Genomic DNA, 15,781 nt, shown 5'->3' with positions numbered 1-15,781 from the left:
AGCCCTGCTACAGTGTGCGTTTACATGAGCAGTCTGTGTCTGCCCTGTTTAAACAAGCACAAGCTGCAGTTTAGGAGTGAGCAGGTCTGAGTCTTATGATGGAGCATTACTGACATTTGTGTTATTTATTTTTTATTATTAACAATATGCTAGTATTGGGGCGTCGGTGGCTTAGTGGTAGTGCAGGTGCCCCATGTACAAGGCTGTTGCCGCAGCGGCCCGGGTTCGACTCCAGCCTGTGGCCCTTTGCTGCATGTCCTTCCTTCTCTCTCTCCCCCTTCACACTTAAGCTGTCCTATCAATTAAAAGCTAAAACGCCCAAAAAAAAAAAAATCTTAAAACAATATGCTAGTATTTGTGTCAGAGGTCTGCAAGTGCTGTCAGGAGCCAACCGGACTGGACACACTGGGTCGATTCATCCGGGTCAGGGACAATTTTTTATAACCATTTTCTAAATAGACCTGTCTCAGATCAGTATGCAATTTTAATTAATGTGAACTTCTACAAAGACTGTGTGTGTGTGTTTTTGCACTTCAGAAAAAGCTTCAAGTGATATTGGTGGTGGTCTCTGGCCGGGCTCATGCTGACAAGTTGCACACGTTGTTGGGTCAGGGTCAGGTTGGGTTTGAACGTCATGGGCTATGACTTGGCAGGGGCTGGAAATTTTGTCCTGTGCAGGGCTCTAGTTTAAGTGCCTTAACTGTTACAGTGAGAATAATGGCCAAATCATCACTGCTGAATGCTTAATTTATCTGAGTAAATATAAAAACAAATGTTTTCCCTACTGTACTGAAAATGTGTGTTCTCAAAACCGAGGTACATACCGAACCGTGGATTTAGTGTTCTGTTAACCCCCTGTTTAACATAATTCCATATGCTATTTCTGCATCTCAGTTTCCACCACTGTGCGTAGTGGAACTCTTTGAAGTTACAACATGCTAAATTTATTGTGACAGCTGAATCACAAACCAAACCGTACATTCAGTCCTTGGTCAGGTCACACTGAACAGAGGAGACTCACCTTGAAAGCCTGGCTGACAGCTGAGTCCAGCATGGGCCAGTCCATCCTGCCGTTCACCCTGACAGTGCCGACGAAGAAATCTTGTTGTTTAACCTCCTGTTGATACAAAGTGCAACAAACAGGTGATACAAACATTTAATATCATGCTTTTTGCTCTGAAGAAGGAGAGCTGACAAACAATATACGTACATCTTTGAAGACATGTAAGTCTGCGACACAAATCACCACCCTGACACGATGATCGTCTCTCTGTGAGGACAGACTGAAGGAATCTGCAGAGTGGACGTCTGCGGAGGAGTAGATACAAAAGGAGGATGGAAAGAGAAAAAGAAAAAGATCATGTAGCATGTGTGACAGAAGTTAGATCAACACGCAAGCATCAATTTTAACTTAACCAAAGTCATGTTTAACAGTTTAAAGTAAATTTATGTACAAAAATTAGTAAACTGTCGGGGTACAGAAAATACTCATTTTGAAGGAGAGAGTCAAATATGTATGAATTTTTCATATATGGACATTTGACCTTCAAAATAAGGCAGGAGAATTTTTAAACCCGTACATTTTTAAACAATAGCAATAATATGATTTTACTTTTAATTCTCATACCCCAAATGAAAGCACAGATTAATAATTGGTGTTGGGAAAATTATACAAATACTATATTATCTCTCAATTGTTTGGCTTGTAGATGGTTCAGTACATAGATGAGAGGATTTATAGGCCAGGCAGTGTCTCTGCTTTAATGTAAACTGCATCTAAATATAAACTATAAATACCTACATTACACACATACGCACATGAAGTATACACAATCATTAAGTAAATGTGATTCTACAAAGGCACTCCAGCCATTTCAGTTATACTTATTTGCCATTAATATTGCAACACTGGATGGTATTTACAATGATTATTATATCACATACATAAATACCATTTAATCTAAGTGCTATGCCAACTTGTCTACCACTGTGCTGACACCATTCCAGCTCCACATTGTCAACATGTCAGAGACTGAGCCTTACCTGAGCTGCCCCCGTCACTCAGCCCTCTGCTGTAGCTCTTGGGCATGTGCATGGCTACAGACTGTCGAGGTGATGAACTCCCCAGGGCGGTGAGACCTGAGGACTGGGAGACGGAGTTAGAGGGTCCAGGAGATGGACAGGGGGACAGACCACTTGTCTTGAGCTGGTCGTTCTCAGTTTTCAGGTTCTCCACTGTCATCTACAGACAGCAACAACAGTGCCACAGTCATTTTTATAAAGCACAGTGCCACTCCCATAAGGCCCCATGTCCACCAAAATGTTTTTTTTACCCCCAAGATTAAAACGCCAGGCACTCCTCAGCAAACGCCCAACTAGGAGCAAACTGGAGGTGAAGCGTTTGAGACATTTTGGTTACATCTGGTTGCTATGATATGGAATATCAGTGGAAGTAAAAATGTCAGCACAAAGTAGAGTTCTTGCTCTGGATGAAGAGAAGGCTGAAGCAGGTAGGGAGAGTGGATGGACCCGCTGGTCTGTGTGAGTTCATATGAGGGAATATATATTGATATATACACCAATCAGCCAAAAAATTAGAACCACTATCAAGTGAAGTGAGTAAAAGTGATCATCTTCTTACAATGCAATGTTCTCCTGGGGAACTTATGGTCAAGAAGCTCTCGAGGATGCCACTTGATGTGCTCCACCCACCTGAACATCTCTGCAGATGGAGCATCTGGCCCCGAGCAGGGAAATGCTTCACTGCAGAAAGTGCTCAGGAATGGCCAGAGGAACGTGACAAAAAGCAAAAGGCATTGACCTGGCCTCCAAATTCCCCAGATCCAAATCTGATCAAGCATCCGTGAGACGTGCTGGTACCTCTGAGGTACCCCTAATCCACGATGGGGCTTCCCTGGATTGGACTTGTCTCTGACATGTCAAGGCATGGACACGTGACCTCTGGAAGGTGTCCTGTGGTGTCTGGCACCAGGGGTGCTGGCTTAGGAATATTTGAGACCTGTCATTTGTGAGGTGGGGTACCAGCACTTCCCAAGATGCTCAATCAGATTGGGGTGTGGGAGATTTGAAGGCCAGGTCGACACCTTGAGCTTTTTGTCATGTTCCTCAGGCCATTCCTGAGCAGTTTTAGTGGTGAGGCATGGCTAATTTTTCTGCTGTGGGGCCACTCCACTGTGATTGAATGGCTGGGCAAAAATGACTGTGATGAACACAGCGTTTGAACCAAAGTTGAACGCTGGATGCTCAGAGCCTCATTGCACTGCTGGTGTTTGTAGCGTAGTGTAAATATAAGCCGTTCCCACTGTATAAATTTTAAAAATACATGGGAAAAATCACTTTGGTGGACACGGCCCCTTATATGACTGTTTTTCTGAGTGCAAGCTGAAGAGAATTTTAATATTGTACGTAATTTTGGTTGGAATAATTAAGTTTAAAACCCTAGCACAAAAATATTTTAAACAATTAAATACTTGACAGATTACTACAATATACACCAGCATACATACAGTCAACTAACAATGCCCTTGACCTTTTGCAGGTTTTTGAACCCAGTGTGAAGGATTTAAAGTTTGGCAACTTTTCCAACTCCACACGTCGACTGCAGAAACTCTAAAACCAGCTTTAAAGTGAGGACACTTTTTGAAAGTATAAAAACGTAAAAATCAAACATGAGTGGAACATATCACACATACCTGCATGTTGATCATGGCCTCCTGCAGCTGCTCCAGCTGATGGGCAGAGTTCAGAGCCTCCAGGCGGATGTCTGTCAGTTTGCGCTCCTTCTCCCAAAGCTCTGAACGCAGCTCTGTTACAACCTTATCATCCGCCACCTCGCCTCCTTCGCAGAGCCTAGAGATATTCAGATCAAATAAGACGACATCAGAGATGCGTTAAGGTGGCAGGGATCATCAGACTGACAGACAGAAACCGCATTTTCAAATGCTAAATTAGGAACTATGGACACAGCTATATTACAACTGTTGACTTATGTTCTTATAAATAAAGTTCTGAAAAAGTTCTGCAATAATCTAATGCATATTCACATCAACTTTGGACAATCTAATTCATTCTTATGTCCAATTAAATTTTAAATATTTGCTGCTGTAATTTACTGTACTGTCTAGTTTGGGAGATCACTGTGGATGTTTACCCTGATGATGATGCAGAGGCTGATGATTTCATTGACAATGGAGGGTTGCCTCCAACATGGTGGACTTTGGGGGAGGAAGGTGCAGAGGATTCTGGGGTGGAGATCTCCTCGATGTCAGCGTACGGCCCCGACGGCTTGGAACCCTTCTTACTAAAGGCCTTGTTGAAGGAGCTGCGTAACTATAATGGGCAGAAACACAGGACTGGAATAAATGATAGGTCTAAAATTTGCATAGTAACGGTATAATTCAATCAACAAGCAATTCTTCAAAATAATTGCTTTAAGCTGCTTCCATCAGATAAGCCATGTTTGCCACTGAGAGTTGTCATCCACACCACGTCCTGTAAACCCTCTGGGTATTACTGTATTACTTTATTCTTAATTTGTGTAGCAGCCTAGTTACATATATCTGTAAATTTTGAGGAAACAGTGGGCAAATATAAATTTTAACAGACTTAAAATGGATAAAATCATAAACAAAAGATATCAATGCTCACAGCACACAAATGAAATGAGAGCAGCTACAAAATACAGTCTAAATACTAAAGTTTCTACAGTAATATATTTTCATGCAAATTACATCAGTGCATAAAACCATGATTCTGTAATTTAATTTCACAGTTTCATATAACCTTAACGTGGTACAACGTGATTGTGAGAATCAAATTTAGAGAGACACGGACTGCAGAGTTTCCAAACGTTTTACAAGTATGACTCATAGAGTGCATGCAGGCGGGAGAAGGGGAGGGGGTTTAGGGTTTATTTACTGTAGCAACATCACTCACCTCAAACACCTAAAATAAAAAGCAGGGCAGCATGAGGGAGAGACCAGAGTCATACTTAATAACAGATTTGGAACAAGATAGGACGAGAATTACACACACACACACACACACACACACACACACACGCACATGCAGGAGAACAACACAGGCAGCAGCTGACTTCTTTTTTTTCAGATCAAATACAACATAATAAAAACAGATTTGTTCAAAGCTCACCAACACATAAACTAGTTAAGTTGTCAAAACTAGCTATTTCCAGTTAAGACTTGTAGCCAAGGTAAAGGCCAATCTGCCCCCAAAGATCTTGAGTTATTGGTGCTTTTATTACCTCTCGGCTAGACTATTGTAATTACTTGTATGTGGGTGTAGAACAGTCGTCACTATGTCGTCTGCAGGATTTTATTGCTTGTTTTTTTTAGGGTTTTTAACGGTCTGGCACCACCTTAGAACACTTATATCTTCATACTCCAGATGTTGACTGATCAGATGCTCCTGGATGTTCCCAGAAGCAGACACATAAACAGTGCGAGTGAGCCCTTGTAGTGGCTGCACCTAAAGACCCACCTCTTCTTGTTGGCATATGATTGATTTGAGCTTGACACATTGACTTCATCCTCTGTTGTGCTGCAATTTGTTCTCTTCTGTTGTTAATGTTGTTTGCTTCTGGATCTGTATGTTTTGGCATTTTGTGCCTGTTCAGCACTCTGGACAACTGCAGCTGTTTTTAAATGTACTCTACAAATAAAGTTGGACTTGACTTGACTTATTTTTATTCTGTGTGTTACTATTTATTACACACTAGCCTTTTTAGCACAGACATCAGGGTTCAACGCTAAGGTTTTTTTTCACTTGCCCAGTCAGGCAAGTTGGTCAGAGATCTACTTGCCCGAAGTCAGTATTTACTTGCCCTATAAAAATTGTTTAATTTAAGCGGCTAGCAAATAACAAAGACTGCGGTTATTTTTATGTTATGTAATCTTTATTCACACTGTATTTATTAATTAAAACAACATATGTCATGTATTGTAACTTAATTCCTACACAAAAATGACAGTGTCAGGGCTTAAAGTGAAAAATTTGTCGTCTATAATTTTGTGCCCTACTTGAACCATGCCCACCTCTATTTATTTTTCACCCCTCTCTCCAGTTCTGCTGTATTAACACCGGGTTTAATATATTTTGCTTCCATCTCTCTGCCCTGCTCTACTGTACTTTAACGCTACTTAGCTCTCTCTCTACTCTACCAGTAGACTACAACATCCACCTGTTGCACAAAATGCACACAGCAGTGTTTCCCCTATGATGGAGTTGTAGCAGCGGAGGTGAAGCACACGCATGAAAAATAATTTTCACATGCGTGAAACTTTTTTGTATGCTTACAAAGCACAGCCTGCTGGGATGTTTCTATGTATCTACTGGCACCAGAAGGGCTCTTTAGGACTAAGTACATACAGTACATGTGTGCACAGTAATGAGCAGGTGAAATGTCTGTCTAGCTTACATATGAGGTGTCTCAAGATTTAGGAACATACAATTTTATTGAATATAATAAAGTACAAAGTCACTTGACATGCTGCTGTTTTGTGCTATGACCTATTTAAGTGTTGGAAGTTGTTATTTACATGACAACGCCTGAACGCAACACAAGCTCAGCATGAGTGCCGTGCTGAGCTGCTGTGCGAGCAGCGTGTTTGTCTGTGCGTAACAGCAGTCTGTTGGTTATTTACATACTGTCCATTTCAATAACTTTGTCAGCTGACAAACTGCACCGGGCTCGGGGTCAGGTTTGGTCAGGAAAATACGGCCCGAGCTGCTCTAGCGTGATCACCTGTGAGTGTGGCGGACTCCGCCGTGTGCGATACAGAGAGCAGAGGAGAATTGTTAACCCGTGACCATGTAGAGACAGAAATGACACGATGGCATAACACCATAAATAGTATATTGTTATGTTATTATATGAAGTGTCCGTCGTGCAAAATAATATCAATGGGGGCTGTGGGCAGGACATTGTTACACAGCTGTGCTTGTGACTTCAGGCAGAGAGACCGCTGCATCAGAGCAGAAGAGCACGTTTTAAAATACACTTATTTTATCAATTAGTTATTAACTTTTACTATTTTTAGCAACTTGCCCAATCGGGCAAGTGAGTTGTTAGTTTACATACCCGACCGTGAGTTTTACTTGCCCCGGGCAATCCTTATTGTTGAGCCCTGGACATACATTTTGTATGCAAACCTACATTTCACTGAGCATATTCTTAAGTATGAATGTATGACAAAGAAAATTTCATTTAATCTTGAAATCTTATAGTTTGGAGCTCATCAAGACTGTCACTAAATTTGCTCAAAGTTCAATGAATTTGACACTTAGGCTGACTTGTATAATTAAATCCCAGAAGTGGCTTGACAGCTTTCCTAAAGAGAAGATTCATAAACCACTGCAACATAATTCCTTGAATTTATTTGGGTTTACGTCCGTATGGGTCACACCACACAGAGCGGTATGCTGGGACTCCTGATGCTACAAGCCTCAGTCCTCTGGTGCTCTACTGAACCTTAAACATGTTTATCAGTGACTGAGAAAACTCTGATACACCTGACTTTTTCTGATCAATAGAGCCTCTACATCGTGTGTCCTCACCCAGCTCTTCTTCTTCTTCTTCTTGGCCTCCTGCTCTTTCAGACTGCCCATGCTGGAGTGGCTGGTGGTGCTGGCAAGGCTGGCGATGCTCTCTGAAGAGTTCTGGCGATTGATCAGCATTTCTAAATACCAGAGGAATAAAGAGCACATTAAATATTGGATCTAATATTTGTGCATGTGTTTTTTTTTTGTACATCCCGGCATACTCTGTACCTTTAGGTGTGATGTCCGGGTTACTGAGAGCCCCGTGAATGATTTCTTGGGCTTCTGTGTTTTTGGCCCTCAGAGCCTCGATGGTGTCCTTTAGCTCGGTGAGCTCAGAGTCCTAAAGAGGGAAGATATCAATATACATTCATGTTAGCGGAGAGGCTGGTAACTGAATCCAAGATTCTTCTGGACTGAGGACGTCTATATGCTTTCAACAAGGACAACAGGTTGAGTGGCTGAGGAAAACATGGAAATCCTGAGCCTCTGACCAATGACTCATTTCCAGAACAACCATGTCACCTGTAGCTTCCCATCCACCGACATGTATATGTTGTGTGTAACACAATTCATTCTTTAAAGTGATATTCAGCTTTGCCTTTTTGTTGTTTGTTTATGGCTCATTTCTTTAAGTGTCACTAACTTTTCCTTCTATAAATAAACTGAACCTGTCACACATGTCTTATGTGGTACAACATTCATTTATGTCATAACATCACAGAGATACCTTCTGCTCTGAGGACACCGACAGGGTCTGCAGGCGCGCCGTCATCAGCGCCAAACTCTGCTCGAATGCTGCTACCAGATTCGCCTTTAGAGGAAGAAGGAGGCAGAGAGAGACAGAGAGAGCGGGAGGAGGAGGAGGGGTTGAAACAGCAGACAGGTATGAGTCACCGGCTGTATCGAATCAGTCTGCAGCTTCACACGCTCACAGCACATCAAGCAAAATGGCTTTCTCCATCTGCTGGGAGAGGAGGGCGGGTGGGGATGGAGTAGTGGACAGCTGTGGGTGATGTCAGAGATGAAAGAGGATGTTAGGGTAATGGTGGCGAGAGAGGGCAGTGGCGTGGCACTGACAGACAAATCTCGGCAACCTCGTGTAGCATGTTTGACCTTTAGGCTCGGATGTCTTGCACTATTTCTGCTGAACGATTAAAAAATCTTCTAAAATCCATGGATGACACAATCATAATGAATCTGTATGAAATTTTGACAATTTCTTTATGATGGCTTTTTTGTTTTAAACAGTGGGTTTAGTTTCTTCTTTTGGTTTGATAATTTGGGGAGATCTTCAAGCTTGTCGTGTGGCTGGTTTGGGTGTGTTTCCTTCCTTCCATTAAATACGTCCATCCCATCATTCCCTTCTTCATTTTTCATGTCGGTACCTTGCTAAGGTATTTCCCTGGGGTCACATTTACTTAATAATACAGTACTCTACCATTTGAATCAGTTTGAATGATGTTAGTGAGCTCCGAAGAACAAGCCTTTCAGGAGGGTCATAACAGCTGTAATGACTCGACAGACTCCAGTGTGTTTTCACCCATCCTTCACTTTTACTGTTACATAATAATTCAGACTTTTATTGTGAAGTTTTATTGGTCTATATTCTATTTTAATTATTTCTTGCCATGTATTAACTCTTTCATGTTCTGCACCTACAGTGTCATTTCTGTACGACTCAGAGTAGCAGACCTCTTGTCTGATATCAGACAGAACTGTCAACTTATTTCACTCTGTTTCTATCTTCAGAATCAGCCAACTCAAACTCAGTCAGTTGTTGTTTCTGCAGCAAAACCTCAGATATCACTATAAATCAAATATCTTTGGACTATTGGTCAGACAAAGCAAGAAAAATGTAACACCAACTCAGGCTCCAGGAAGTTATGCTGACCATTTTCAATTTGTACTGATAATTCAGAGTAGGGGTGTAACAATATATTGACGGTACTGACAACAACGGTGATATTTAATATGAAATTTTGATATTATGTTAATAATACACATGATAATATTTTAATTTCTTTCCATTCTCCCTTTGTCTCCCTCCCCCAGTGCTATCAGGTTGCTTTTTCATGATCCACTATTTGTAATTGCTCTTTTTTGGCACGGTTTTGTACAGTTATGATGCAACCTCTGCACCTCCCTACACCTGTATTTTGACTGTAAATCATTTGCCAAAAAAGAGACAAAATGCTCAGTAGACAAAGTTTAAGATGATTTTGTCTGATAGCATTATTATAATTTTCAAATTGTCTACAGATATCACCATAATATTGCTTTTGTGAAGTCTTTTAGTCATGATAATAGTGAAATCTGATATGGTGTCAGCCCTATTTCATAGATATAATTTATTGAAATAAGAGTTGGCAGATTAACAGATAATGAAAATATTAATAAGTTGCAGCCCTTGTCAACATGCATCGACGTAGGTGATGAGGTTAGCTGTGCCACGCAACAAGCCCAACAGAGATGTCGGATGACAGCAACTCGTCAGCTTGACGTCCACTCAGACTCATGCTGAAGCAACAGAGAGCGCCCTGGAAGCAACAGTCCAACAAACCTGGCCTAGCTGCTACACCCAGCATCCAAAGGTGCGGGGTCAGTGGGAGGCAGGCAGGGGGCAGCAGCGAGTCCAGCAGTCAATATACCCAAGAACGTAAAAGAGAGGGACAGTGGCGTTAGGTGTGGGATTTAACTTCTTACGCAGCAAAAACATATCCAGAAAGACACACACACACACAGACACACAGACAGTTAGTTAAGCAACAGCAGTGGGTAAAATGTGCAACAGGAAACAGGAGACTGGGGTTCATACTGAATGTCTATTAGATCAGGATCAGTGGTTAGGTGGTGTTAAAGTAAAAGCTGAGCATGATGGAAACAGCCAGACTCAAGCTTCTAGAAGCTGCAGGGTGAGACTATAGGAGGAAGAAGGAAATGTGTCAGCTGGTTCAATTAGTTTGAAGCAAGTTGAGGGTTAAGGTTAAACAGGTGTCTATCAAGACGGCAGAGCTAAAAGATCATAGTGACAGCTGTAAGATGTGAGTGGCAGCTAGAGAACTGGAAATATGGCATGTCTGCTGTAAGACCAAAGTGGCCTGGTGGTTAGGAAGCTGGGCATGAACTGCAACCGGGGACCTTTTATGCATTTTCCCCTCATTTACTTTCATCAGTCTACTGTCAGCTATCAAATAAAGGCATTAAATGCTCCATAATATGATACGAAAAAAGCCCAAAGTGTTGGTAGATCCTAGATATGTTATGACTGGATGTCCTCCTTACCGCCTGCAAGTGGGACTGAGGCCAGAGTTATGCCTCGGCATCCAGAGTCATCTATAAGTGACCCTCATTTTATCAAGTGAGCAAGGATTCACACCGTATCTTCCTCACATCTCGCCCTCACAAAAATGCAGCACAGATATTAGATACACCTGTTAAATGGGGTTTCTGTATCTCCATTGGTTGTGGGGTACAAACTCAGGGACTTAGGAGGAGGTGTAGTCTACATTTGGGATTAATCACACTCTAGTAAAACATCAGGCATGCCTCCAACACAAAAAGAAATTAGCTTACAAAAAGAAGCCAAAGGGAATGTTGGGAAAAAGAGTCATACGTACATTAGCACTAAGCTGCATGGTCAAGTCGGCAACCTTTTCCTGGGAAGACTCCAGCTCTCGCCTCAACTTGCGGATTTGCTGTGGATAAATTGAAAAGTATGCAGTATGAACAATGTAGTACAGTACCAGGCACACAGCCAGACGTGTTGAGGATATCAAAATTTTGATTATGATAATGCAGCAACTGAATGTGATGAAATGTTGTTGTTTAGCTTTGTTAAATAAATCAAAGAATGTACAAACAACAGATACAAAGGAAACCAGGGGGTAAACACACTCCAAACCAATGGAAATGTTTAATCGAAGGATGACAGTGGATTTTTACCACCTTTCTCATGCACTTGGATTTTTAAGAGGTCTGACAATGTCTCCATTAAATGTTAGCAGGTGGTGCTGAAGAATAAAGCGTATTAGAGATAAAACAAAATGAAACAGAGTTATGAGATCTGTGGTCACAAAATTCACTGAGCAATGATGACACCGTCTGATGAACGGACCCATTTCAACAGGAATGACTGACAGACGATGCAGAGAAAAGGCACAACAATGTGAGTTCAACAGTCATGGCACGTCAGCCTTACCTCCCCTTGTATCCTCTCCTCATTCTAAAGAAGGCATGGTGAGAACAAATGAACAATAAAGAGGGATAAGGTAGAGAGTTAACTTTAGGGGCAGTTATGAAAACTACTTATCCACAGTCAAAGGGATATCACTGAAGGTTTATAGAGAAAGGGAAGACTTTAAAGTCACTTTATATTAGGGATGCAAGGTTCTTCAGCATGTTAAAGAAGAGTTCAAATGTCCATGAATCATAGATCAAGGTTATTTGCCTGTGTTGAAGAAAATGATTCTATCTGGAGAAGTTTTCTTAAATGATCATTTGCTTCTTGAGGACAAGACAGTGTGTAAACTCAAGTCACAAAGCACTTAACTCCAGCAAAACATTATACTGTACATACAGTATTACAACTGTCATGTACTCACCGAGGAATAGTTGGATGAAGCGTTGGATGCCAAAGAGAGCACAGACCCATGCACTGAAACAGGCAAAGTAGAGATTTCACTTAATATTAAAAGTAACAGATTTTCATTTATTGTGCTTTTCTTTATTATACCAAAGTTTTAAATAATGAGGTAATCGCATGTCAAATTGATCCCTGTGAGAAAAAAATACTGTGTCCAATGTCTTTTCTACTTCTGAGACAAGCTGACGTCAGCTCCTGAGGGATTTCTTTACATGGTCATCTGCTGTGTTTAAAACATGCAGTCTACAGTGCTACAATAAGCTGCATGCTAACATCAGGAAAACATGTAATCTTGGTTCCTGATGTTGTTTATTTCTCCCTGATTTTAGATCATAATCCTGCTGAAATATGTGCGGTTGTGTTGACAGGCTTTTATAGGTGATTTTTAATGGGACAAAGTGCCAATAGACACAGTCATTCCCCAGCTGCAAGTACACCACTGCCTGTAGCTACATGCCAATGTCATGAAAACTTGTTGCCAGTGTTGTTTATTTCTCCTCGATTTTGGATCATATTCCTGCTGAAACACATCTGGTTGTGTTCAGAAGCTTTCATTGGTGATTTTTCATGGTAGAAGGTGCCGCTATTCTTCATTACAGTAATGCCCTAGCTGTATTAGGAGATACTACTAATACGCCAAGATACAGAAGACCCGGAAACGCTGACCAATCACAGCAGACTAGGCTTTTCTCAGGAGGGGGGCTTAAAGAGACAGGCACTAAATAGAGTGTTTTAGACAATGGGTGAATACAGGTGTTCCAGCACAGACAGTATGAAGTGTTTTCTTTACATTGATGCATGTAAACATGTTATAGAAGAATACAGTAGAAACCTCAATTCAAATATGAACCAGAAAATTAGTGTAATAGGCCCCTTTAATGCAATTTACAAGACTACGCAGGAAAATCTAGTAATCCCTCCTATCTCCTTTCCTCAAAATAAATAACTTAAGTAGTGCATAAATTAAATTTTCATGACTGACAACCCTTAAGACAACAGAAAATCTCAGTCACCTACTTAAGAACATATTAATAACAGGCACATTCACAGACATGATTTAAGAGTTGTAAAGATATAAACAAACCTTTGCTATCACACTGAAATACATTAAGAACTTGGAGTCAGTGGAGGAATGTGTATTAATTATCTGAGAGTGAAAGCAGGTTTAAATTATTGGTGGAGGGTCTCCTGCTTTGCTTACATCTGGACCACAGATAGCGCCTTTAGGTCCTCATAACTCACTATTAATCTAAAATGGAGCAACAAAGACTCCCCTCCATTTTTCTTGCTCATGAAAACAAATGTCTTCTAACATTCTGCCTAACAGACTGTGTGCTGTATGAGCCGACAGCTCTGTTTCATTTGAGGCCATGTTGGGCAACTCCCCTGCAGGGGGGCCAACTGAGCCGGCTCACCATCATCACCCCCTGGTTCACGGAAAGACCCGCACCGCATCATGCTTTTTGGCCGGTCAGCCAGGGACATACTGCTGCCCAGGGGGGAGGATCCATAGAGATCGCAGGCTGACTCACTGGGGGGGCCTATGCTGTTGGAGCGAGATATCTTCGGGGTGCCACTGGAAATTGGGGCAACTATCATAAGAGAAAGATGTTTGGAAAGACAGTGAGTGCCACAGATAAAACTGTGGGATGCAGTGCTGTACAGCAACTTTCTCACACACACTCACACTCACACCAGCAGAGTACACCTAGGTATAGCACTCTTAATTCTGATGACTCAGTGAAAGGCAACACTTTGGTTCCACAACAGTCAAAGAGATAAATATAGCCTGACTTGACCCCCTGTTGGCTCCATCTCCAGCATATTTCAGACTTTAACTCAAACCTAAATGAGTACAAGTACAGGACTGTGATATTCACACAGTTACATCTAATACCATGATATTTTTTGTCATCACTTCATAGTTCAGACATGACTTGATTTATTATTGATAACTTGTGTCAACACTTCTTAACTCTAAAAATCTATGTGGGACTTTCCTCTCAGTGTGAACTTAATATCCCTGTCCACAATAATAATCAACGATAAGATGGACGGCTTATCAAAGACTTCAAGTCTCATTAGTTTCAGAGCTCAAACAGCGAGTGTTTTTAGAACTTGGCAGCCAAATGGAGCAAGCACACTCACCCACGTTGGTGAGAGGAGCCTTGCCAGAGGAGGGGTGGAGAGGGCGGGTGGGAGAAGGCAGCTGAGGGGGACTATCGCTCTCGGACATGCTGACTATGTTGTGGGAGTGGCGCCTTCCCGGTTTGCCGTCACTCTCTGACAAGCTTGAGCCATAGCGTCTGAGGAAAGAGAGGTCACTTTAACTTCAAAACAATGGAGATGCATCGCAGTTTGAGATTTCAAACAGAAGCTTGGACAGTAATTGTTTTGACATACTCTAAGCCTTTCTTCGGCAAGGTGTTTCTGTCTGTCTGCAGGCTGTGAAGACGAGAACAAAAACACTGTCAATAGACAATAAACAGTCATTGTGAATAATTCTTATAAAAATGTTTCTCAGAGCCTTACACAAACATCATCATTAATGTATTAATTTTAAGTTTTGTCATAGGACCTGCACAACACCCGGGTAAGATGTCTCATGGGTTTATTTTCTAATCCTTTTTGTACATCTTGCCCATATGGCACACTGGGCACTCTCACACACGCAGCGTGGGCCTGCCTTAAAGTACATTTTTTTGGCAGGAAACTATTCGGACCATCTCCACCTTGACAGACAGAAATTTTCCAATGAAACCAGCCATCCACCATTTAAATGACACCTCAGACTTTCAGTTCCCAGAAAAGGCACATAAAACATAATTGTCTGCTGCCAAGGAACTTATAGCCCAAAGCTGAATGTCTTCACACTGAAACAGTGGTTCAACTGTTTACTCACATACTATCAGCTGCTGGGGTGAATGCAGATGCTATGTGTGTGTGTGTGTGTGTGTATTTTTTCAATTTTCCTCTATTCACTTTTTTTAAGGATGTTCCTAATGACTAATTTCCTGATGTTTAAATGGTAGTTTAAATTTTGACTAGTCGACTAGTCAGAAAGTCAGAAGACACGCAGAAAACAGTCAAAATCGAGCACAATTTAATCCATAAAGTCAAACATTATCTGAAAAACTATTGTGTATATTATAGGATCCATTAGAAATCAATAATCATTATTTTTTCAATAACCAAATCAGATTTTAATGTCACTGAAATGTGTGACACTTTGCAGCATGCATTATGAACACTGCACATCATCTCACAAAGCATGACAACAACTCACTAAATAAAGGTTAAGTCTCTCATACCTTAGTGAGCATACAAATTGACGCACACACACACACACACACACACACACACACACACACACAAGCTTGTCGGGATCTCCTGTGCGCCCAAGAGCACCTCTCACGTTTGGCCTTGTCTGGAGTGTGTGATACTCGGACATACTTTCCATGTTGAATGCCTGCGGAAAGCTGCGGACATGTACTGATCGTGCGCACGTAGTTACAACCACTAAGTATGACAGTGCAAGTGTGTGTTTGTGTGTGTGTG

General features: G+C 41.5%; 1 protein-coding gene across 7 annotated transcripts in view; it reads right to left on the bottom strand.

Annotated features, from left to right (window-relative positions):
- Window positions 1-15,781, bottom strand: part of nav1b (neuron navigator 1b) — a 122,398-nt gene that overhangs the window by 10,031 nt on the left and 96,586 nt on the right. For 2 of the 7 annotated variants that reach the window (XM_078170191.1, XM_078170167.1), the window contains 14 exons: window positions 14,627-14,668; window positions 14,372-14,529; window positions 13,639-13,815; window positions 12,183-12,235; window positions 11,780-11,803; window positions 11,199-11,276; window positions 8,309-8,392; window positions 7,810-7,921; window positions 7,597-7,718; window positions 4,172-4,350; window positions 3,714-3,870; window positions 2,044-2,242; window positions 1,211-1,308; window positions 1,022-1,117 (listed from right to left, as the gene is read on the bottom strand). In XM_078170191.1, the coding sequence (XP_078026317.1) occupies window positions 1,022-1,117; window positions 1,211-1,308; window positions 2,044-2,242; window positions 3,714-3,870; window positions 4,172-4,350; window positions 7,597-7,718; window positions 7,810-7,921; window positions 8,309-8,392; window positions 11,199-11,276; window positions 11,780-11,803; window positions 12,183-12,235; window positions 13,639-13,815; window positions 14,372-14,529; window positions 14,627-14,668 (1,579 nt within the window). The remainder of the gene's footprint in view (window positions 1-1,021; window positions 1,118-1,210; window positions 1,309-2,043; window positions 2,243-3,713; window positions 3,871-4,171; window positions 4,351-7,596; window positions 7,719-7,809; window positions 7,922-8,308; window positions 8,393-11,198; window positions 11,277-11,779; window positions 11,804-12,182; window positions 12,236-13,638; window positions 13,816-14,371; window positions 14,530-14,626; window positions 14,669-15,781) is intronic. The other 5 variants (XM_078170172.1, XM_078170194.1, XM_078170180.1 and 2 more) reach the window with 4 other exon arrangements.

This window comes from Epinephelus lanceolatus, chromosome 1, assembly GCF_041903045.1.
Source record: "Epinephelus lanceolatus isolate andai-2023 chromosome 1, ASM4190304v1, whole genome shotgun sequence".
Classification (NCBI taxonomy): domain Eukaryota; kingdom Metazoa; phylum Chordata; class Actinopteri; order Perciformes; family Serranidae; genus Epinephelus; species Epinephelus lanceolatus.
The sequence above is the reverse complement of the archived record's forward strand: the minus strand, read 5'-3'. Positions and strand labels throughout refer to the sequence as shown.